The 18,651-nt window shown below is 61.7% G+C and overlaps 2 protein-coding genes and 23 non-coding genes across 25 annotated transcripts; 2 read left to right on the top strand and 23 right to left on the bottom strand.

Annotated features, from left to right (window-relative positions):
- The first annotated feature begins 13 nt into the window (after positions 1-13).
- Positions 14-4,035, top strand: LOC135419851 (uncharacterized). The gene is made up of 2 exons (XM_064666728.1): positions 14-140; positions 583-4,035. Exon 2 carries the CDS (start codon positions 614-616, stop codon positions 1,448-1,450), a length of 837 nt encoding a protein of 278 aa, XP_064522798.1. The 5' UTR covers positions 14-140; positions 583-613; the 3' UTR covers positions 1,451-4,035.
- A 2,550-nt stretch (positions 4,036-6,585) lies between these two features.
- AIRE (autoimmune regulator) lies at positions 6,586-10,260 on the top strand. The gene is made up of 9 exons (XM_064666738.1): positions 6,586-7,113; positions 7,212-7,677; positions 7,746-7,864; positions 8,451-8,501; positions 8,788-8,903; positions 8,969-9,178; positions 9,267-9,363; positions 9,607-9,675; positions 9,847-10,260. Exons 1-9 carry the CDS (start codon positions 6,973-6,975, stop codon positions 9,925-9,927), a joined length of 1,350 nt encoding a protein of 449 aa, XP_064522808.1. The 5' UTR covers positions 6,586-6,972; the 3' UTR covers positions 9,928-10,260.
- A 72-nt stretch (positions 10,261-10,332) lies between these two features.
- Positions 10,333-10,451, bottom strand: LOC135419965 (5S ribosomal RNA). Its single transcript, XR_010433234.1, has one exon. It is a non-coding gene; the product is annotated as a 5S ribosomal RNA (ribosomal RNA).
- Positions 10,452-10,703: 252 nt separating this feature from the next.
- LOC135419987 (5S ribosomal RNA) lies at positions 10,704-10,822 on the bottom strand. Its single transcript, XR_010433258.1, has one exon. It is a non-coding gene; the product is annotated as a 5S ribosomal RNA (ribosomal RNA).
- Positions 10,823-11,072: 250 nt separating this feature from the next.
- LOC135419999 (5S ribosomal RNA) lies at positions 11,073-11,191 on the bottom strand. The gene has a single exon (XR_010433269.1). It is a non-coding gene; the product is annotated as a 5S ribosomal RNA (ribosomal RNA).
- Positions 11,192-11,432: 241 nt separating this feature from the next.
- On the bottom strand, positions 11,433-11,551 carry LOC135420010 (5S ribosomal RNA). The gene has a single exon (XR_010433280.1). It is a non-coding gene; the product is annotated as a 5S ribosomal RNA (ribosomal RNA).
- A 250-nt stretch (positions 11,552-11,801) lies between these two features.
- LOC135420021 (5S ribosomal RNA) lies at positions 11,802-11,920 on the bottom strand. The gene has a single exon (XR_010433291.1). It is a non-coding gene; the product is annotated as a 5S ribosomal RNA (ribosomal RNA).
- Positions 11,921-12,170: 250 nt separating this feature from the next.
- LOC135419971 (5S ribosomal RNA) lies at positions 12,171-12,289 on the bottom strand. The gene has a single exon (XR_010433241.1). It is a non-coding gene; the product is annotated as a 5S ribosomal RNA (ribosomal RNA).
- Positions 12,290-12,541: 252 nt separating this feature from the next.
- LOC135419977 (5S ribosomal RNA) lies at positions 12,542-12,660 on the bottom strand. Its single transcript, XR_010433248.1, has one exon. It is a non-coding gene; the product is annotated as a 5S ribosomal RNA (ribosomal RNA).
- A 241-nt stretch (positions 12,661-12,901) lies between these two features.
- LOC135419979 (5S ribosomal RNA) lies at positions 12,902-13,020 on the bottom strand. Its single transcript, XR_010433249.1, has one exon. It is a non-coding gene; the product is annotated as a 5S ribosomal RNA (ribosomal RNA).
- A 250-nt stretch (positions 13,021-13,270) lies between these two features.
- On the bottom strand, positions 13,271-13,389 carry LOC135419980 (5S ribosomal RNA). The gene has a single exon (XR_010433250.1). It is a non-coding gene; the product is annotated as a 5S ribosomal RNA (ribosomal RNA).
- Positions 13,390-13,630: 241 nt separating this feature from the next.
- Positions 13,631-13,749, bottom strand: LOC135419981 (5S ribosomal RNA). Its single transcript, XR_010433251.1, has one exon. It is a non-coding gene; the product is annotated as a 5S ribosomal RNA (ribosomal RNA).
- A 250-nt stretch (positions 13,750-13,999) lies between these two features.
- On the bottom strand, positions 14,000-14,118 carry LOC135419982 (5S ribosomal RNA). The gene has a single exon (XR_010433252.1). It is a non-coding gene; the product is annotated as a 5S ribosomal RNA (ribosomal RNA).
- Positions 14,119-14,369: 251 nt separating this feature from the next.
- LOC135419983 (5S ribosomal RNA) lies at positions 14,370-14,488 on the bottom strand. The gene has a single exon (XR_010433254.1). It is a non-coding gene; the product is annotated as a 5S ribosomal RNA (ribosomal RNA).
- A 250-nt stretch (positions 14,489-14,738) lies between these two features.
- Positions 14,739-14,857, bottom strand: LOC135419984 (5S ribosomal RNA). Its single transcript, XR_010433255.1, has one exon. It is a non-coding gene; the product is annotated as a 5S ribosomal RNA (ribosomal RNA).
- A 250-nt stretch (positions 14,858-15,107) lies between these two features.
- LOC135419985 (5S ribosomal RNA) lies at positions 15,108-15,226 on the bottom strand. Its single transcript, XR_010433256.1, has one exon. It is a non-coding gene; the product is annotated as a 5S ribosomal RNA (ribosomal RNA).
- Positions 15,227-15,466: 240 nt separating this feature from the next.
- On the bottom strand, positions 15,467-15,585 carry LOC135419986 (5S ribosomal RNA). Its single transcript, XR_010433257.1, has one exon. It is a non-coding gene; the product is annotated as a 5S ribosomal RNA (ribosomal RNA).
- A 252-nt stretch (positions 15,586-15,837) lies between these two features.
- LOC135419988 (5S ribosomal RNA) lies at positions 15,838-15,956 on the bottom strand. The gene has a single exon (XR_010433259.1). It is a non-coding gene; the product is annotated as a 5S ribosomal RNA (ribosomal RNA).
- A 250-nt stretch (positions 15,957-16,206) lies between these two features.
- On the bottom strand, positions 16,207-16,325 carry LOC135419990 (5S ribosomal RNA). The gene has a single exon (XR_010433260.1). It is a non-coding gene; the product is annotated as a 5S ribosomal RNA (ribosomal RNA).
- Positions 16,326-16,566: 241 nt separating this feature from the next.
- Positions 16,567-16,685, bottom strand: LOC135419991 (5S ribosomal RNA). The gene has a single exon (XR_010433261.1). It is a non-coding gene; the product is annotated as a 5S ribosomal RNA (ribosomal RNA).
- A 250-nt stretch (positions 16,686-16,935) lies between these two features.
- LOC135419992 (5S ribosomal RNA) lies at positions 16,936-17,054 on the bottom strand. The gene has a single exon (XR_010433262.1). It is a non-coding gene; the product is annotated as a 5S ribosomal RNA (ribosomal RNA).
- Positions 17,055-17,296: 242 nt separating this feature from the next.
- Positions 17,297-17,415, bottom strand: LOC135419993 (5S ribosomal RNA). The gene has a single exon (XR_010433263.1). It is a non-coding gene; the product is annotated as a 5S ribosomal RNA (ribosomal RNA).
- Positions 17,416-17,665: 250 nt separating this feature from the next.
- On the bottom strand, positions 17,666-17,784 carry LOC135419994 (5S ribosomal RNA). Its single transcript, XR_010433264.1, has one exon. It is a non-coding gene; the product is annotated as a 5S ribosomal RNA (ribosomal RNA).
- Positions 17,785-18,036: 252 nt separating this feature from the next.
- On the bottom strand, positions 18,037-18,155 carry LOC135419995 (5S ribosomal RNA). Its single transcript, XR_010433265.1, has one exon. It is a non-coding gene; the product is annotated as a 5S ribosomal RNA (ribosomal RNA).
- Positions 18,156-18,396: 241 nt separating this feature from the next.
- LOC135419996 (5S ribosomal RNA) lies at positions 18,397-18,515 on the bottom strand. Its single transcript, XR_010433266.1, has one exon. It is a non-coding gene; the product is annotated as a 5S ribosomal RNA (ribosomal RNA).
- Positions 18,516-18,651: the final 136 nt, after the last annotated feature.

Genomic DNA, 18,651 nt, shown 5'->3' on the forward strand with positions numbered 1-18,651 from the left:
GGGGCGGTTCCGGCGCGCGGGGGGCGGTTACGGAGGGGGCGGAAGTGGCGGCGCTGCCCCAGTCCAAGATGGCGGCGGCTCGGCCCGGCCCGGCCCCGCGCGCTCCGCACAGGCCCCGCGCGGCCCCGCGCGCGGTGTCGGTGAGCGCGGGGGGGGGCGGGAGCGGGGCCAGGGCCGTGACTGTGACTCAGCACCGGGGCCATGACTCGGCACCGCGGGCCCCGACACCCCGCCCGGGCCGGCGGGACCTGCGCGGGGCTGTGCCCGGGGCGGCCGCGCCGCGTGGGTGCGGGCCGGGCCGGGGCTGAGCGGGGACTCGGGCGCTGCCGGGCCGGGCCGGGCCCGCTCTCCCCCTGGTGTGCCGTGATTCCCAACCCGGCGCGGGGCGCGGCACCGCCGGGTGTCGGCTCACGCTCCGTATTAGGCTCGGAGCCGCTCCGGGGAGCGATCGGCCCGCCCGCAGAGCCGGGCAGGGGCCGGGCCGGCGCTCCGGCCGCACGGGGCCCAGAGCCCCGCTCTCACCGGGGGCCTGTGCGGGAACACGGCTCCCCTGACACCCCTCTCCTCTCGCTCATCCCCCAGGTCCTGTGGTAGCCCTCGCACTTGAGCAGGGATGGAATCACTGGACACCGAGGTGCGGGCACGCAAGACTCTGGGCACTGTGGAGTACGTGGAGTCGTCGGGCTTCGCGCAGGGGGTGCTGCCCACCAGGAAGGATGTGGTGCAGAACATGCTGTACCTGCTGCAGCCCAAGAGGGCCGGCCAGGCCCAGCGCTCCAAGGAGGACGCGGCACAGCTGCTGGCAGAGCACCTGCAGGAGCACTGGCTGGTCTGCAACCTGCACACCATCGCCACGCAGAACATAAAGAAACTCATCCTCAAAATGTACGAGGAGTTCACCAGGTTGTACCAGACCAGGAAGCAAAGACAGAACCAGAAGTTCTCCGATCGGGCCGACAAATTCAACGAGAGCTCGGAGAAGCTCTTTGATGTGTTCTGCACAGACACACAAATGAGGGATAAACTGGAGGAGTACAGTGGGATAAAAATGACCAGCATCGAGTGGAAGTTTCTGGAAGACCAGAGGAGCGAGAGAAAAATGTACTACGAAGATTTCACAGAGAAGCAGGAGCTGAAGATGATGGAGAGGAGGCAGAAGATCCAGTGTCTGGAGCACTTCAGGAAGCTCGCCAGGGAGGAGAAGGAGGGGAGGAAGGCGAAGGCGAGGGACCGGGGCGAGGAGCAGTCGGACGAAGGCACGAGCGTGGACGAGTCGTACCCCGCGGAGGAGGAGAACGGCGGCGCCCCGGCCTTCTCGCTGCGGGGCCGGCGCAAGCGCCGCTGCACCGCCAGCACCACCGCGCCCCTGGAGGGCGAGCACATACGGATGAGCATCCGCAGGGTCAGGCCTGGCTTCTACGAGACTGTGGAGAAGGTGAAGAACTGCTAGCGCCCGCCGCGGGGTGGGCACGGCTGCTGGAGTGCCAGGGGCAATGCACACCGGAGGCAAGTTTGAAACCCCACCACCCACTGGAAGTGATTGTTGTGGATCCCCAAGCCAGAGCTCAGGAACATCCTGCCTCCAGGGAAGAGGGCTGGGATGCTGACAACTGCAGCAAGGACTAAACCATGTGGATTTGGAAGGATGAGCTGTTAGCGGCCAGCGATGCCGAGGCTCAAACGTGGCCGATGATCCAAGGTTACGTAGCGTATAAGCCTCTTATTCCAAGGTCCTGTCTGCATCCGTGGAGTTTGGAAGTCTCTCAGCATTTCTGAGCCAGTGGTGGCCTAACAGTACAAACCAGGACTGGGATTTGCTGCAGGGTAATAGCTTGGACTTGCTGCTCCCAGAGAATCCACGCGCTGAGGAGCCCTGGCCCCCGTTGGCTACAGCAGGGCCAAAGGGACTCGGCCCTTCCCACAGGAGGCGGTGTTCCTGCAAGGAAGGAAGTGGGTTTGGAGCATGTGTCACCCAGCCCTAGAGAGGCACACTGCGCTTTTGGGAGGGCAGTGCTCTCCTGCTCAAGGTGGGGGGAGAGATCAGGAGACAGTGGAGTGCTTTGGCTGTAAAAGCGTTGGTGATTCTGAATGTTTTATTCTAGATTCTATTTTAATGACGTTTCCTTGATCAGGATAAACCTTCCTGTAACTGGATGAGTTTTATCATGAAGTCCCTAATATAGCATCTGGGGTGTGAATCCTAAATGAAGTGGTAATGTTTTATCTTCGGGGGGAGGGGGGTAACATAGGGGGAAATACAAATTGCATTATTTAGTTTTAAGATGAGAGTAATTTTATAAACTATTATCCTACCTTTTTAGGATGTAGGGAAGAAAAAGCCTTCCCAGGTGTGGGTAGCTGTGCTGTTCTCAGCAGCAGGCACCCGGATCTGGGCTTGCTTTTCCACCCTCAAGGTCATGCAGACCAGCAGTGGGGAGATAGTAGTTTTCCACCCAGAGATTGTTTGAACAAAGCGTGACCCTCTTGCCCACGTACATCCTGAGCAGTGACGTGTCTGTGACTTTTTTAGTTAGAGTTGCTTTACTGGTTTTTAAAGATGAGAGACTTGAACTTCCAGTGAAACCCAGTGCTGGAAATCTCTCTGGTGAGGTTCCCAAACCTTGCCAGGCCACACTGAAAATGGAAAACCCCCAAGTCTCTATTTGTCCACAAAAGATCTTTGGTAGAAAAAGCGCAAACTTGCCTGGTTTTAAAATTTACCTTCCAGTGTGAATGTTGGTTTCCCCACTCCAGTATCTCAGCTTTTCCCCATTTCTTTCCTCTCCGTCCTGCACATCATTTACTGACATTAACTCGTGCTCTTTCATTCTTTGGCTTTTGCTCCCTTTAACAATAAATGCATGTACAAATAATTTTGACAGTTCCTTTCCTTTTGATGAATCAGTGCTCAGACTGCTTTAAAGTCCCGTGCCAGAGGAGGGAGGGAACACAGAGCAGCTCTGGTGCCGTGGGCAGGGCTGGGCTGGCAGCCCTGGCTGTGCTGCCCCAGCAGGCCCCGTGTCCCGAGCGCTGCGGTTCCTCCCCGGGCCCTGGCTCCTCAGGCAGGGCCAGGGCCTCGCTCTGTGTCTGAGCAGCTCTCCATGGGAAGATGCTCCAGGACGTGTAGTGCCGTGTATTCACATCACTCTAGAGTTACAGGTTTGATTGCAGCACCCCCAGCCTCCGCTGCCTGACACTTGCAGCCTCCCTCTCTCCTCTGATGTGCTTCACTGACTTCCCCGTGCAAATTATGTCACGTTTAAACTATTTGCCTTCCAGCCCTGAAGTGCTGGACTTGAGCCTCTCACTGGGCCTCTACACCAGCAGCTCTGTTTCAGCAGGGAATATAGCCAAGCTCGGACCTCGCCGAAGTAGAAGTGTTTTAATAACTGCTGTAACCCCCCTTGTATTACAGATATAGCTGAAATATAAGTGCTTGTGTGTAAAGCAAATCCACCGGGGTTGGCTCGGATACGGAACACAGCTGTATAGTGCTTTATGATTTTCAGGGATTCAGGGAATTTAAGGTTGTCAAATCTGACTTCCTGTTTACCACAGGGAATTACATTTCATTCAGAAGCCCCACACTCAGCCTGCTGGTCTCAGTTGAACTGACGTGTCTGACAGAAAGTCGAGCCGAAGGTGTCAGCAATCTGCTGCCTTGCTCATTGCCTACTTAGTGATTTGCCACCTTCACTGTTTCAAAAAATAAAAAGAAGCAAAAACAAGTCCGACCATCTTCTAGGCTGGGATTCTCTTCATGCCATCCTGTACAGGCTGAGCAGTGTGTAACCATTGAAATCATATTTGGGGCTTTTTTAACTGAGTTTGACTGTGGATAGAGCCAAAGCCTGGCTCTGTTTCTGCTGCAACAGGGGGGAAATTTCTAAATCATGTATTCTGATTACTCTTCTTTGGGACCATGGTGCCTTTTTAATCAGGACAGCAAATCTTGTCCCAGGATTCTGTACTTTTGTACGTTAACAGTTGTTGACTTTCCTTTTTGGTGTGTCCCAAATAAATTAATATAACATACCTCTGGGCTTTTGTTTCTTCTTTCTAAAGGGGGAGGAAAGAGGAAACTGAAGCTAAAATAAATCTTCTCTGCTTCAGCTCTCCCTCATGGGCCCTGCAGGAGCAGCTGTGGTGTGTGCAGGGGGACTGTGTGGGGCAGCAGTAGGGAAGCTGCTGGAAATGGGAATCTAGCCTGGAGCAGCCCAAGGTGAAGGGGGGGAGGGATGAAACCTCTGCACGTGTTGGCAGCATTTCATGTGGGCTCTTGGTGCCTCAGGTGTGGGATCGGCATTGGACACAAAGGCCTGGTCCCACACATGGGGGTCCCACACGTGGGTGTCCCACATGTGGGTGTCCCACACGTGGGTGTCCCAGTGCTGCCTGTTCTGTGGTGGCTCAGGGATTTGGTGTGGGAGATGAGTGAAGGGCAGGGCTGTCCAACAGACACACAGGGCCGTGGTTTGCGCCACAGACCCTCAGCGAGGAAGGGAAGTGGTAAAAGAGGAAATGCTGGAAAGGGCATGTTTGCTTCAACGGCTTTTGCAGGAGGGAACCAAGTGCATCCCAGGGGTATGGACACTTTTGCTGGACACTGAGTCACTAATTTAGGGCATTTGAGGAGAAATATCTTCAGCCTTCGCACCCTGAACCTTTCTGCAAGGGGAGCAGTAGAAAGGAGAGGACACCCTGAAACCCCTGCACCCCAGCCTGGGGCCCTGGCAGCCAGGCTGGGCACGTGCCAGCCCCAGGGAGGTTTTACACCCCTCTGCAAGGAAAAGCTGCCTTTTCACAGCCCTTGCAAGTTCCTCAGAGCTGCCCAGGCCAGCCCTAGGCGAGGTCGCACAGAAATCCCCGGCTGATCTCCCAGCACGGATGTGCCACTTCACATGGCACACAGCAGCCACTGCTCTGCCTCCTGCCCGGCTCAGAAAGGGGAAGGAACCCAAAAAAACAACCCAAAATGCAAATCACGGCACTACTGAGCAGGCTGGATGTGGAAAACAATGCCTGTGACTCAGCACAGAAAGAGTCACAAAGCTGGAATTTAAACAAGTCCAGGCCCAGCACTGTGGGCTCACAGTGTGTTGGGCAGTGCCTGCTCATGAAGGAGGTGGATGGGTACAGGGAGGGAGAAGCACCAGAGCCCTGTCCTAGAGCTGCCAGACAGCTTAACACAGGGTGACAGGGACAAATTGCGGCACTCCAGGGAAAAAAAGTATTCCCAGAAAGGGTGGAGCAGACACGTGAAGCTGTGTCATGACTGTGCTTGTGCTCAGCACCTGTGGCTGGGCTCCAGGGGAGCTCCAGGAGGGGAGATGAACCTCCTGCTTCACCTGACACCCACACTTTGTCCCCTGGAGGAGAGACACGAGGCACTGGCAGTGGTGAAGCTGCCCCCACCACGGCAGAGCTGGGCACCGAAATCCCAGTGTGGGGCACAGGAACCCAGCATGACACCTGCCTGACCCTCATCCCACTGCTCCTGCTGCCTCCATGAAGAGTCCCCCTGAATGCTGGAAGGAGCTGCAGTGAGCATTTCCAGAGCAAACGTGTTAATTCATTAACCAGACACGCTCGAGGGTATTTCCTGCTCTCGCAGAGGGTGTTGTCTTGTTATTCTTCCCGAGTTTCTGGACAGCAGATGCTTCCTCCTGGCACGGCTTGGGAGCCAGCACATACTGCTCCCATCTCTTAAGACTACTAATCCAAGTTCCTCCCCATATTGCCTGGCCCTGCCCCACAGAGTCCCCTCTCACACACTCTCTGGTCCCGCTGAGGTTGGGCTGTGCTGTGCAGCAGGAGCCAGCCGGGGTGGGGACAGCTCTGCGCAGCCACAGCAGCCCTGGCAGAGCCCGCTGGGCAGCAGGGACACATCTCCAGAGGGAGGGAGGCTGGAAATTGATCCTGGGGAAATCCAAACGTTTGGGAATTGGGGTAGGAGCTTTTTCTTTGCTGGCCACCTGGTACAGAGCAGCCAGGCCCTCAGACTTCCCTATGCCAGGTGCTTTCAAGGACCCAGTTTCCCCCTGGCTCCAAGTTTTTTACAGCTGCATATGTCCAGTGAAATCACTTTATGGCCCAGTTTTGGGAAGGGGGTGAGGACAGAACTGCAGGCAGCACCTGCCCAGGTATTCCCTGGGCTCGCTCATGGCACTGCCATGGCTCTGGCAGCCTGTTTGCTTGAACGGTACCCCAACAACCTTTTGTGGAGTTTCTTTGTGAGTCAGTGCTTCCTGCTGCCCTGCAGAAGCTGCCTACAACCTCAGGAGACCAGTTGGCCCAGCCTCCAGCAGCATTTTACACCCTTTTGCAGCCGATGTGCACCAAAATCACTCCCATCTCGGCTCCCCCCTCTCTGGAACGCATTAATTATGAAAGCACGGCTGACGGTTCCTCCTGCAGTACCCTCGGGGTGTTCCTATCTTGGGACAAACCACATTGCCCTTCAGAGACGGTGGGAAGGGAAGGGAGGGTGTGAGGGGAGGACAAACTCAAAGACCTGACTATCTTTTGTTGTATCACATCCCTTCTGTTGGGCCGTTACTTCCCACATGCTCCTGCAGTTTCTGGATGAGAGAAGCAGGTGTTGTGGAAAGTCCAGAAATTTTGGGAGACGCCTGGCTGACCACAGGGACGAGAGAGGCGGGACCCCCTCTCTGCGGCCCCCCCGGGTGGTCCTTGCGGGGCAAAGCTGAGCCGCCCTCCCGCCGGCTGTGGGTGCCCAGCGCTGGGAGCAGCCCGACCCCAACCCGCGCCTGGGGGGCACAGGGGGCGCAGGGACAGGCCCGGCCGCGCCTCGGGGCCAGCGCAGCGGGAGGGACGGCTCAGGTTACCGGCCTCGTACAGAAATGAGTGCGGCCGCGGGAGCCCGGGGAGGTTTGTGCTGTCCGCAGCCGAGCTGTATTAAAGGGGAGCGGCGGGGCGGCCGCGGGGCTCCTCCGGCAGCCACCCCTCGGCATGGCAGGGCCGGGGGGCGACGGGGACCTGCGGCGCCTGCTGAAGCTGCACCGCACCGAGATTGCCATGGCCGTGGACGACGTGTTCCCGCTGCTGCACGGCCTGGCTGACCACGACGTGGTCCCCGAGCATATCTTCAAGGTGAGGCGGCGGGGCGGGAGGAGATGGGCATGCCGTGGGGGCCGGGACCGGCTGGCAGCGCCGGGACGCGTGCCAGCGGGCCGTGGTGGCACTGGCAGGAGACGCTGAGCCGGGCGGAGCGGGAGGGCTCCCAGCGCGCTTTCCATGCCCTGCTCACCTGGCTGCTGGGCCGCGACGCCGCCGCCCTGCGCGACTTCTGGGCCGTGCTCTTCAAGGACTACAACCTGGAGCGCTACGCCCGGCTCCGGCCCGTCCGCGGCGCCTTCCCCAGAGGTACTGGGGGGTCAGGAGGGACCGGCATCCCGGGTCCTGCCAGTGGGCAGGGGTGGCACCCCGGGCTGGCCGCGCCTGTCCCAGGCCCTGTCCCTCTTTCAGAGGCGGAGCTGGGTCGGCAGCGCCGTGGCAGGCGTCTGTCCCCCAGCCCCACGGCACCGGCCCCACACAGACCCCAAGGCAAGAGGAAAGCCCCTGAGGAGCGGGACAAGGCCCGGGCAGCACAGCCCTCCCCACGGCACACCACCAGTCCTGGTATGGAGACCCCGAGTGGGATGGAGACAGGCTGGGGTGCTGGGGGGTGCCCGAGGTGTAGGAGGGTGTTGTGACCCCTGACACCCACCCTCATAACGCTGCAGGGCCCCTGGCAAAGGCAAAGACTGTGAAGAAGCCGGAGGGCGCAGATACCCCCCGCACCCCTCGTGCCGGCGGTGAGTGTCAACCCCCCCTGGGCAGCATCTGCCTGTGCCCCCTGTTTGCCCACAGCCATGGGCAGGGGGCTGCTCACCCCACTGAGCCCCCCTCAACCACAGCCCTCCAGGCAGTGGCTGCCTCAGTGCAGAGAGCAGTGGCTGTGGCGGGTGGTGAGGTGCCCATCAGCCGTGGGGCCATCGAGGGCATCCTCATCAAACACGTGCTGGAGCCAGGTAGGTGCAGCCCAGCTCAGCCCAGCCACCTCCTGCCCAGTTAAGCTCCCAAATTCAGGAGCCACCCTCATACATGAGAGGAAGCTGGAGCTGCCTCTGGCCCCTCTTGCAGGCAGCTCCAGGACAGGCAGCAGAGCTGGGAATGAGCCATACACCCAGGCTGCCCGCGACGAGCCGGGGGCCAGGAGCAGAAGCCACAGCCTGAAGCCCCCTGCCCAGCCCAAAGCATCCCAAAGTGTACAGATGCCCACCCACCTGTTTTCAACCTCCCTTGTGCAGCTGCCAGGGCTGTGGCAGGGGGTTGTCCTTGCACGGCATCATGACCATGGCCTGGGAGTGTCCCCCTGTGCCAGCACTGCCTTTCCAACCCTTTTCTTTTCTCACCCGTAGAACAGGGAACCCCAGCTGCACCCCCAGGGCCAGCTGCCAGTGCCCACCATGTACAGCCAGCAGCCTGTGCCCCTCCAGGTGAGCCCTGGGTGTGACACCCATTGCACCCCTGAGAGGAACTGTTTGGGTGTCCCTGGCATGTCCACTGGCCTGGCCTAGCACAGGAAATCCAGGGATCAACTACTGGGGGGCTCACCAGGTTACAACGCCCAAGAGACAGGCAATTCACACCCTGAAGGGGTTGGTGTGTTTGGTGCAGGGGGAGTGATGCAGGGGGAGAGGGTGAGGGGGATGACAGACACTACCACAGCCACGGTTTCAGCCTGGTGGTGGTGGTGACCTCCTGCCCACTCCCCCGGGGCAGGAGAATGAGGACGAGTGTGCAGCCTGCGGTGACGGCGGTGAGCTGATCTGCTGTGATGGCTGCCCCAGGGCCTTCCACCTCACCTGCCTGGTGCCCCCGCTGCCCCGCGTCCCCAGGTGAGTCCCAGGGTGCCATGGGGACCCCAGAGCACCCTCGCTGTCTCTCACTGCCCCCTGTGCAGTGGGACATGGCGATGTGGCTCCTGTGTGACGAGTGTGGCTGAGCCGGGACAGCTGCTGGAGGCAGATGTGGCTGTGCAGCGACCCCTCGAGATCGCCGGGGAGGAGGGATGTGATACCCGGCTGGGTGGAGCTGATGGGAGTGTCTGTAGCCACTGCTTCACCCGGATCCCCACCCCCCAACACTGTCCTGCTCCCAGTGCAGAGCCCAGGTGAGCTCCCATCACCCTCACATCCCAGCCTTAATTCCCCCCCTGGAGGGGTCTGCCCTGACAGTCTGTGTTACCCCTGAGGGTGTAGGGGGCTGCTGCTCTGCACATCCTGCGCACGCACCCCGGACATGGGCAGCCTGGACACCACCACAGCAGCTGGTGACCAACCGGCCCAGGCAGCCAAGGTCAGTACAACTCGAGCCAGGGAACGCTGGGAGAGTGGGTACAGGGAGCGGTGAGGGGGAGGAATGGTGCTTCAGGCTGGGACAGGGACAGGCCAACACTAGGTGGAGGCAAGTTAGTGAAGCTGTGCTTCGGAAACATGAGCTGAGGCTGCACCAGGTGAGGGACTGAACCTGGTTACTAACCCTGACCAAAAGGAGTGTGAGCTGAGGGCAGGCAGGGGCAGGACATCTCTCCTCCCACAGGCAGAGGAAGGAGCCCTCAGCAGTGACCCTGTGCTGAGCCGGGATGAGCTCGATGCACTCCTGGGTGAGGTAAGACTTTGTGGGACACCAACAGGCAGAGTCCATCCAAAGGGGACTGTGTCTTCAGTGTGACCCACAGGGTAACAGTGGGCTGTGGATCAGGCAGGGTGTGCCTGGAGACCCCAAGGGGGCAGGATGTGGGATGGAAAGCAAAAATAAACCCCCGGGGCTGTCCCGCAGGGCACGTGGGATGGGATCTTGCAGTGGGCATTCCAGAGCATGGCACGGCCCCTGGCAGACACACACGGGCTCCTCGCCTAGTGCACACTACCCCGGTGGCACCACCGACATCACAGGAGTGCAGAAGCAGCCCCTAGGGAAACTGTGCCACAGGAGGTACACAGGCATCACGGCAGCTCCAGAAACCCAACAGCATAAATAAGAGAGCCTCACAGAACAACCCAAAGCACTTGGACACTGGCAAACAACACATCACAGCCAACGACGCTCAACAGAGTACAGGGAAAGTATAAATGACCAAAAGATTATGAAAAACAAAATAAAGAAAGCATAATAGAATAGGAAAAAAAAATCTAAAATATAAGAAAAAAGAGACTAAATTTCCAAAAGAAGTATTGGTAAATATCACTAATATCTATAAAAAAAAAAAAAGGCAAGGCAGTAAACACTGAATCAAGCCAAACATAAAAAAAAAGATGGCACAAAAGCCTACAGCACCCGGTATTCCCAGGCGGTCTCCCATCCAAGTACTAACCGGGCCCGACCCTGCTTAGCTTCCGAGATCAGACGAGATCGGGCGTTCTCAGGGTGGTATGGCCGTAGGCACCCCACAGCCCCACAGCGCCGCTCTTGCCCACCCACAACACCCACTCGCCCTCCCCAGAAATAAGACAACCTCACCACTGGCAACAACGGACAAGACACCTGCCCGACATCCCCTCTTCCACCCACACACTTGCCCCCTGCCCACCCCACCAGCCACGCCAAAACACACCCGCCGACCCTCAGCCCCACAGCGCCCGCCCCAAACGCCCCGAGGGCAAAAGAAGGCACGCTGCCCGCCAGCACGGGGCAAAAGCCTACAGCACCCGGTATTCCCAGGCGGTCTCCCATCCAAGTACTAACCGGGCCCGACCCTGCTTAGCTTCCGAGATCAGACGAGATCGGGCGTTCTCAGGGTGGTATGGCCGTAGGCACCCCACAGCCCCACAGCGCCGCTCTTGCCCACCCACAACACCCACTCGCCCTCCCAAAAACACAACACTACACCACTGGCAACGACGGACGAGACACCTGCCCGACACCCCCTCTGCCACCCTCACACTTGCCCCCTGCCCACCCCACCAGCCACGCCAAAACACACCCGCCGACCCTCAGCCCCACAGCGCCCGCCCCAAACGCCCCGAGGGCAAAAGAAGGCACGCTGCCCGCCAGCACGGGGCAAAAGCCTACAGCACCCGGTATTCCCAGGCGGTCTCCCATCCAAGTACTAACCGGGCCCGACCCTGCTTAGCTTCCGAGATCAGACGAGATCGGGCGTTCTCAGGGTGGTATGGCCGTAGGCACCCCACAGCCCCACAGCGCCGCTCTTGCCCACCCACAACACCCACTCGCCCTCCCAAAAACACCACAACCTCGCCACTGGCAACGACGGACAAGACACCTGCCCGACACCCCCTCTGCCACCCTCACACTTGCCCCCTGCCCACCCCACCAGCCACGCCAAAACACACCCGCCGACCCTCAGCCCGCCCCAAACGCCCCGAGGGCAAAAGAAGGCACGCTGCCCGCCAGCACGGGGCAAAAGCCTACAGCACCCGGTATTCCCAGGCGGTCTCCCATCCAAGTACTAACCGGGCCCGACCCTGCTTAGCTTCCGAGATCAGACGAGATCGGGCGTTCTCAGGGTGGTATGGCCGTAGGCACCCCACAGCCCCACAGCGCCGCTCTTGCCCACCCACAACACCCACTCGCCCTCCCAAAAACACAACACTACACCACTGGCAACGACGGACGAGACACCTGCCCGACACCCCCTCTGCCACCCTCACACTTGCCCCCTGCCCACCCCACCAGCCACGCCAAAACACACCCGCCGACCCTCAGCCCCACAGCGCCCGCCCCAAACGCCCCGAGGGCAAAAGAAGGCACGCTGCCCGCCAGCACGGGGCAAAAGCCTACAGCACCCGGTATTCCCAGGCGGTCTCCCATCCAAGTACTAACCGGGCCCGACCCTGCTTAGCTTCCGAGATCAGACGAGATCGGGCGTTCTCAGGGTGGTATGGCCGTAGGCACCCCACAGCCCCACAGCGCCGCTCTTGCCCACCCACAACACCCACTCGCCCTCCCAAAAACACAACACTACACCACTGGCAACGACGGACGAGACACCTGCCCGACACCCCCTCTGCCACCCTCACACTTGCCCCCTGCCCACCCCACCAGCCACGCCAAAACACACCCGCCGACCCTCAGCCCCACAGCGCCCGCCCCAAACGCCCCGAGGGCAAAAGAAGGCACGCTGCCCGCCAGCACGGGGCAAAAGCCTACAGCACCCGGTATTCCCAGGCGGTCTCCCATCCAAGTACTAACCGGGCCCGACCCTGCTTAGCTTCCGAGATCAGACGAGATCGGGCGTTCTCAGGGTGGTATGGCCGTAGGCACCCCACAGCCCCACAGCGCCGCTCTTGCCCACCCACAACACCCACTCGCCCTCCCCAGAAATACGACAACCTCACCACTGGCAACGACGGACAAGACACCTGCCCGACATCCCCTCTTCCACCCACACACTTGCCCCCTGCCCACCCCACCAGCCACGCCAAAACACACCCGCCGACCCTCAGCCCCACAGCGCCCGCCCCAAACGCCCCGAGGGCAAAAGAAGGCACGCTGCCCGCCAGCACGGGGCAAAAGCCTACAGCACCCGGTATTCCCAGGCGGTCTCCCATCCAAGTACTAACCGGGCCCGACCCTGCTTAGCTTCCGAGATCAGACGAGATCGGGCGTTCTCAGGGTGGTATGGCCGTAGGCACCCCACAGCCCCACAGCGCCGCTCTTGCCCACCCACAACACCCACTCGCCCTCCCAAAAACACCACAACCTCACCACTGGCAACGACGGACGAGACACCTGCCCGACACCCCCTCTGCCACCCTCACACTTGCCCCCTGCCCACCCCACCAGCCACGCCAAAACACACCCGCCGACCCTCAGCCCGCCCCAAACGCCCCGAGGGCAAAAGAAGGCACGCTGCCCGCCAGCACGGGGCAAAAGCCTACAGCACCCGGTATTCCCAGGCGGTCTCCCATCCAAGTACTAACCGGGCCCGACCCTGCTTAGCTTCCGAGATCAGACGAGATCGGGCGTTCTCAGGGTGGTATGGCCGTAGGCACCCCACAGCCCCACAGCGCCGCTCTTGCCCACCCACAACACCCACTCGCCCTCCCAAAAACACAACACTACACCACTGGCAACGACGGACGAGACACCTGCCCGACACCCCCTCTGCCACCCTCACACTTGCCCCCTGCCCACCCCACCAGCCACGCCAAAACACACCCGCCGACCCTCAGCCCCACAGCGCCCGCCCCAAACGCCCCGAGGGCAAAAGAAGGCACGCTGCCCGCCAGCACGGGGCAAAAGCCTACAGCACCCGGTATTCCCAGGCGGTCTCCCATCCAAGTACTAACCGGGCCCGACCCTGCTTAGCTTCCGAGATCAGACGAGATCGGGCGTTCTCAGGGTGGTATGGCCGTAGGCACCCCACAGCCCCACAGCGCCGCTCTTGCCCACCCACAACACCCACTCGCCCTCCCAAAAACACCACAACCTCACCACTGGCAACGACGGACGAGACACCTGCCCGACACCCCCTCTGCCACCCTCACACTTGCCCCCTGCCCACCCCACCAGCCACGCCAAAACACACCCGCCGACCCTCAGCCCGCCCCAAACGCCCCGAGGGCAAAAGAAGGCACGCTGCCCGCCAGCACGGGGCAAAAGCCTACAGCACCCGGTATTCCCAGGCGGTCTCCCATCCAAGTACTAACCGGGCCCGACCCTGCTTAGCTTCCGAGATCAGACGAGATCGGGCGTTCTCAGGGTGGTATGGCCGTAGGCACCCCACAGCCCCACAGCGCCGCTCTTGCCCACCCACAACACCCACTCGCCCTCCCAAAAACACAACACTACACCACTGGCAACGACGGACGAGACACCTGCCCGACACCCCCTCTGCCACCCTCACACTTGCCCCCTGCCCACCCCACCAGCCACGCCAAAACACACCCGCCGACCCTCAGCCCCACAGCGCCCGCCCCAAACGCCCCGAGGGCAAAAGAAGGCACGCTGCCCGCCAGCACGGGGCAAAAGCCTACAGCACCCGGTATTCCCAGGCGGTCTCCCATCCAAGTACTAACCGGGCCCGACCCTGCTTAGCTTCCGAGATCAGACGAGATCGGGCGTTCTCAGGGTGGTATGGCCGTAGGCACCCCACAGCCCCACAGCGCCGCTCTTGCCCACCCACAACACCCACTCGCCCTCCCAAAAACACCACAACCTCACCACTGGCAACGACGGACGAGACACCTGCCCGACACCCCCTCTGCCACCCTCACACTTGCCCCCTGCCCACCCCACCAGCCACGCCAAAACACACCCGCCGACCCTCAGCCCCACAGCGCCCGCCCCAAACGCCCCGAGGGCAAAAGAAGGCACGCTGCCCGCCAGCACGGGGCAAAAGCCTACAGCACCCGGTATTCCCAGGCGGTCTCCCATCCAAGTACTAACCGGGCCCGACCCTGCTTAGCTTCCGAGATCAGACGAGATCGGGCGTTCTCAGGGTGGTATGGCCGTAGGCACCCCACAGCCCCACAGCGCCGCTCTTGCCCACCCACAACACCCACTCGCCCTCCCAAAAACACCACAACCTCGCCACTGGCAACGACGGACAAGACACCTGCCCGACACCCCCTCTGCCACTCACACACTTGCCCCCTGCCCACCCCACCAGCCACGCCAAAACACACCCGCCGACCCTCAGCCCGCACCGCCCGCCTCAAACGCCCCGAGGGCAAAAGAAGGCACGCTGCCCGCCAGCACGGGGCAAAAGCCTACAGCACCCGGTATTCCCAGGCGGTCTCCCATCCAAGTACTAACCGGGCCCGACCCTGCTTAGCTTCCGAGATCAGACGAGATCGGGCGTTCTCAGGGTGGTATGGCCGTAGGCACCCCACAGCCCCACAGCGCCGCTCTTGCCCACCCACAACACCCACTCGCCCTCCCAAAAACACCACAACCTCACCACTGGCAACGACGGACGAGACACCTGCCCGACACCCCCTCTGCCACTCACACACTTGCCCCCTGCCCACCCCACCAGCCACGCCAAAACACACCCGCCGACCCTCAGCCCGCACCGCCCGCCTCAAACGCCCCGAGGGCAAAAGAAGGCACGCTGCCCGCCAGCACGGGGCAAAAGCCTACAGCACCCGGTATTCCCAGGCGGTCTCCCATCCAAGTACTAACCGGGCCCGACCCTGCTTAGCTTCCGAGATCAGACGAGATCGGGCGTTCTCAGGGTGGTATGGCCGTAGGCACCCCACAGCCCCACAGCGCCGCTCTTGCCCACCCACAACACCCACTCGCCCTCCCAAAAACACAACACTACACCACTGGCAACGACGGACGAGACACCTGCCCGACACCCCCTCTGCCACTCACACGCTTGCCCCCTGCCCACCCCACCAGCCACGCCAAAACACACCCGCCGACCCTCAGCCCGCCCCAAACGCCCCGAGGGCAAAAGAAGGCACGCTGCCCGCCAGCACGGGGCAAAAGCCTACAGCACCCGGTATTCCCAGGCGGTCTCCCATCCAAGTACTAACCGGGCCCGACCCTGCTTAGCTTCCGAGATCAGACGAGATCGGGCGTTCTCAGGGTGGTATGGCCGTAGGCACCCCACAGCCCCACAGCGCCGCTCTTGCCCACCCACAACACCCACTCGCCCTCCCCAGAAATAAGACAACCTCACCACTGGCAACAACGGACAAGACACCTGCCCGACATCCCCTCTTCCACCCACACACTTGCCCCCTGCCCACCCCACCAGCCACGCCAAAACACACCCGCCGACCCTCAGCCCCACAGCGCCCGCCCCAAACGCCCCGAGGGCAAAAGAAGGCACGCTGCCCGCCAGCACGGGGCAAAAGCCTACAGCACCCGGTATTCCCAGGCGGTCTCCCATCCAAGTACTAACCGGGCCCGACCCTGCTTAGCTTCCGAGATCAGACGAGATCGGGCGTTCTCAGGGTGGTATGGCCGTAGGCACCCCACAGCCCCACAGCGCCGCTCTTGCCCACCCACAACACCCACTCGCCCTCCCAAAAACACAACACTACACCACTGGCAACGACGGACGAGACACCTGCCCGACACCCCCTCTGCCACCCTCACACTTGCCCCCTGCCCACCCCACCAGCCACGCCAAAACACACCCGCCGACCCTCAGCCCCACAGCGCCCGCCCCAAACGCCCCGAGGGCAAAAGAAGGCACGCTGCCCGCCAGCACGGGGCAAAAGCCTACAGCACCCGGTATTCCCAGGCGGTCTCCCATCCAAGTACTAACCGGGCCCGACCCTGCTTAGCTTCCGAGATCAGACGAGATCGGGCGTTCTCAGGGTGGTATGGCCGTAGGCACCCCACAGCCCCACAGCGCCGCTCTTGCCCACCCACAACACCCACTCGCCCTCCCAAAAACACCACAACCTCGCCACTGGCAACGACGGACAAGACACCTGCCCGACACCCCCTCTGCCACCCTCACACTTGCCCCCTGCCCACCCCACCAGCCACGCCAAAACACACCCGCCGACCCTCAGCCCGCCCCAAACGCCCCGAGGGCAAAAGAAGGCACGCTGCCCGCCAGCACGGGGCAAAAGCCTACAGCACCCGGTATTCCCAGGCGGTCTCCCATCCAAGTACTAACCGGGCCCGACCCTGCTTAGCTTCCGAGATCAGACGAGATCGGGCGTTCTCAGGGTGGTATGGCCGTAGGCACCCCACAGCCCCACAGCGCCGCTCTTGCCCACCCACAACACCCACTCGCCCTCCCAAAAACACAACACTACACCACTGGCAACGACGGACGAGACACCTGCCCGACACCCCCTCTGCCACCCTCACACTTGCCCCCTGCCCACCCCACCAGCCACGCCAAAACACACCCGCCGACCCTCAGCCCCACAGCGCCCGCCCCAAACGCCCCGAGGGCAAAAGAAGGCACGCTGCCCGCCAGCACGGGGCAAAAGCCTACAGCACCCGGTATTCCCAGGCGGTCTCCCATCCAAGTACTAACCGGGCCCGACCCTGCTTAGCTTCCGAGATCAGACGAGATCGGGCGTTCTCAGGGTGGTATGGCCGTAGGCACCCCACAGCCCCACAGCGCCGCTCTTGCCCACCCACAACACCCACTCGCCCTCCCAAAAAACACCACAACCTCGCCACTGGCAACGACGGACGAGACACCTGCCCGACACCCCCTCTGCCACCCTCACACTTGCCCCCTGCCCACCCCACCAGCCACGCCAAAACACACCCGCCGACCCTCAGCCCGCCCCAAACGCCCCGAGGGCAAAAGAAGGCACGCTGCCCGCCAGCACGGGGCAAAAGCCTACAGCACCCGGTATTCCCAGGCGGTCTCCCATCCAAGTACTAACCGGGCCCGACCCTGCTTAGCTTCCGAGATCAGACGAGATCGGGCGTTCTCAGGGTGGTATGGCCGTAGGCACCCCACAGCCCCACAGCGCCGCTCTTGCCCACCCACAACACCCACTCGCCCTCCCAAAAACACAACACTACACCACTGGCAACGACGGACGAGACACCTGCCCGACACCCCCTCTGCCACCCTCACACTTGCCCCCTGCCCACCCCACCAGCCACGCCAAAACACACCCGCCGACCCTCAGCCCCACAGCGCCCGCCCCAAACGCCCCGAGGGCAAAAGAAGGCACGCTGCCCGCCAGCACGGGGCAAAAGCCTACAGCACCCGGTATTCCCAGGCGGTCTCCCATCCAAGTACTAACCGGGCCCGACCCTGCTTAGCTTCCGAGATCAGACGAGATCGGGCGTTCTCAGGGTGGTATGGCCGTAGGCACCCCACAGCCCCACAGCGCCGCTCTTGCCCACCCACAACACCCACTCGCCCTCCCCAGAAATACGACAACCTCACCACTGGCAACGACGGACAAGACACCTGCCCGACATCCCCTCTTCCACCCACACACTTGCCCCCTGCCCACCCCACCAGCCACGCCAAAACACACCCGCCGACCCTCAGCCCCACAGCGCCCGCCCCAAACGCCCCGAGGGCAAAAGAAGGCACGCTGCCCGCCAGCACGGGGCAAAAGCCTACAGCACCCGGTATTCCCAGGCGGTCTCCCATCCAAGTACTAACCGGGCCCGACCCTGCTTAGCTTCCGAGATCAGACGAGATCGGGCGTTCTCAGGGTGGTATGGCCGTAGGCACCCCACAGCCCCACAGCGCCGCTCTTGCCCACCCACAACACCCACTCGCCCTCCCAAAAACACCACAACCTCACCACTGGCAACGACGGACGAGACACCTGCCCGACACCCCCTCTGCCACCCTCACACTTGCCCCCTGCCCACCCCACCAGCCACGCCAAAACACACCCGCCGACCCTCAGCCCGCCCCAAACGCCCCGAGGGCAAAAGAAGGCACGCTGCCCGCCAGCACGGGGCAAAAGCCTACAGCACCCGGTATTCCCAGGCGGTCTCCCATCCAAGTACTAACCGGGCCCGACCCTGCTTAGCTTCCGAGATCAGACGAGATCGGGCGTTCTCAGGGTGGTATGGCCGTAGGCACCCCACAGCCCCACAGCGCCGCTCTTGCCCACCCACAACACCCACTCGCCCTCCCAAAAACACAACAACCTCACCACTGGCAACGACGGACGAGACACCTGCCCGACACCCCCTCTGCCACCCTCACACTTGCCC

The sequence above is a fragment of the Pseudopipra pipra genome, chromosome 10 (genome assembly GCF_036250125.1).
Source record: "Pseudopipra pipra isolate bDixPip1 chromosome 10, bDixPip1.hap1, whole genome shotgun sequence".
Taxonomy (NCBI): Eukaryota; Metazoa; Chordata; class Aves; order Passeriformes; family Pipridae; genus Pseudopipra; species Pseudopipra pipra.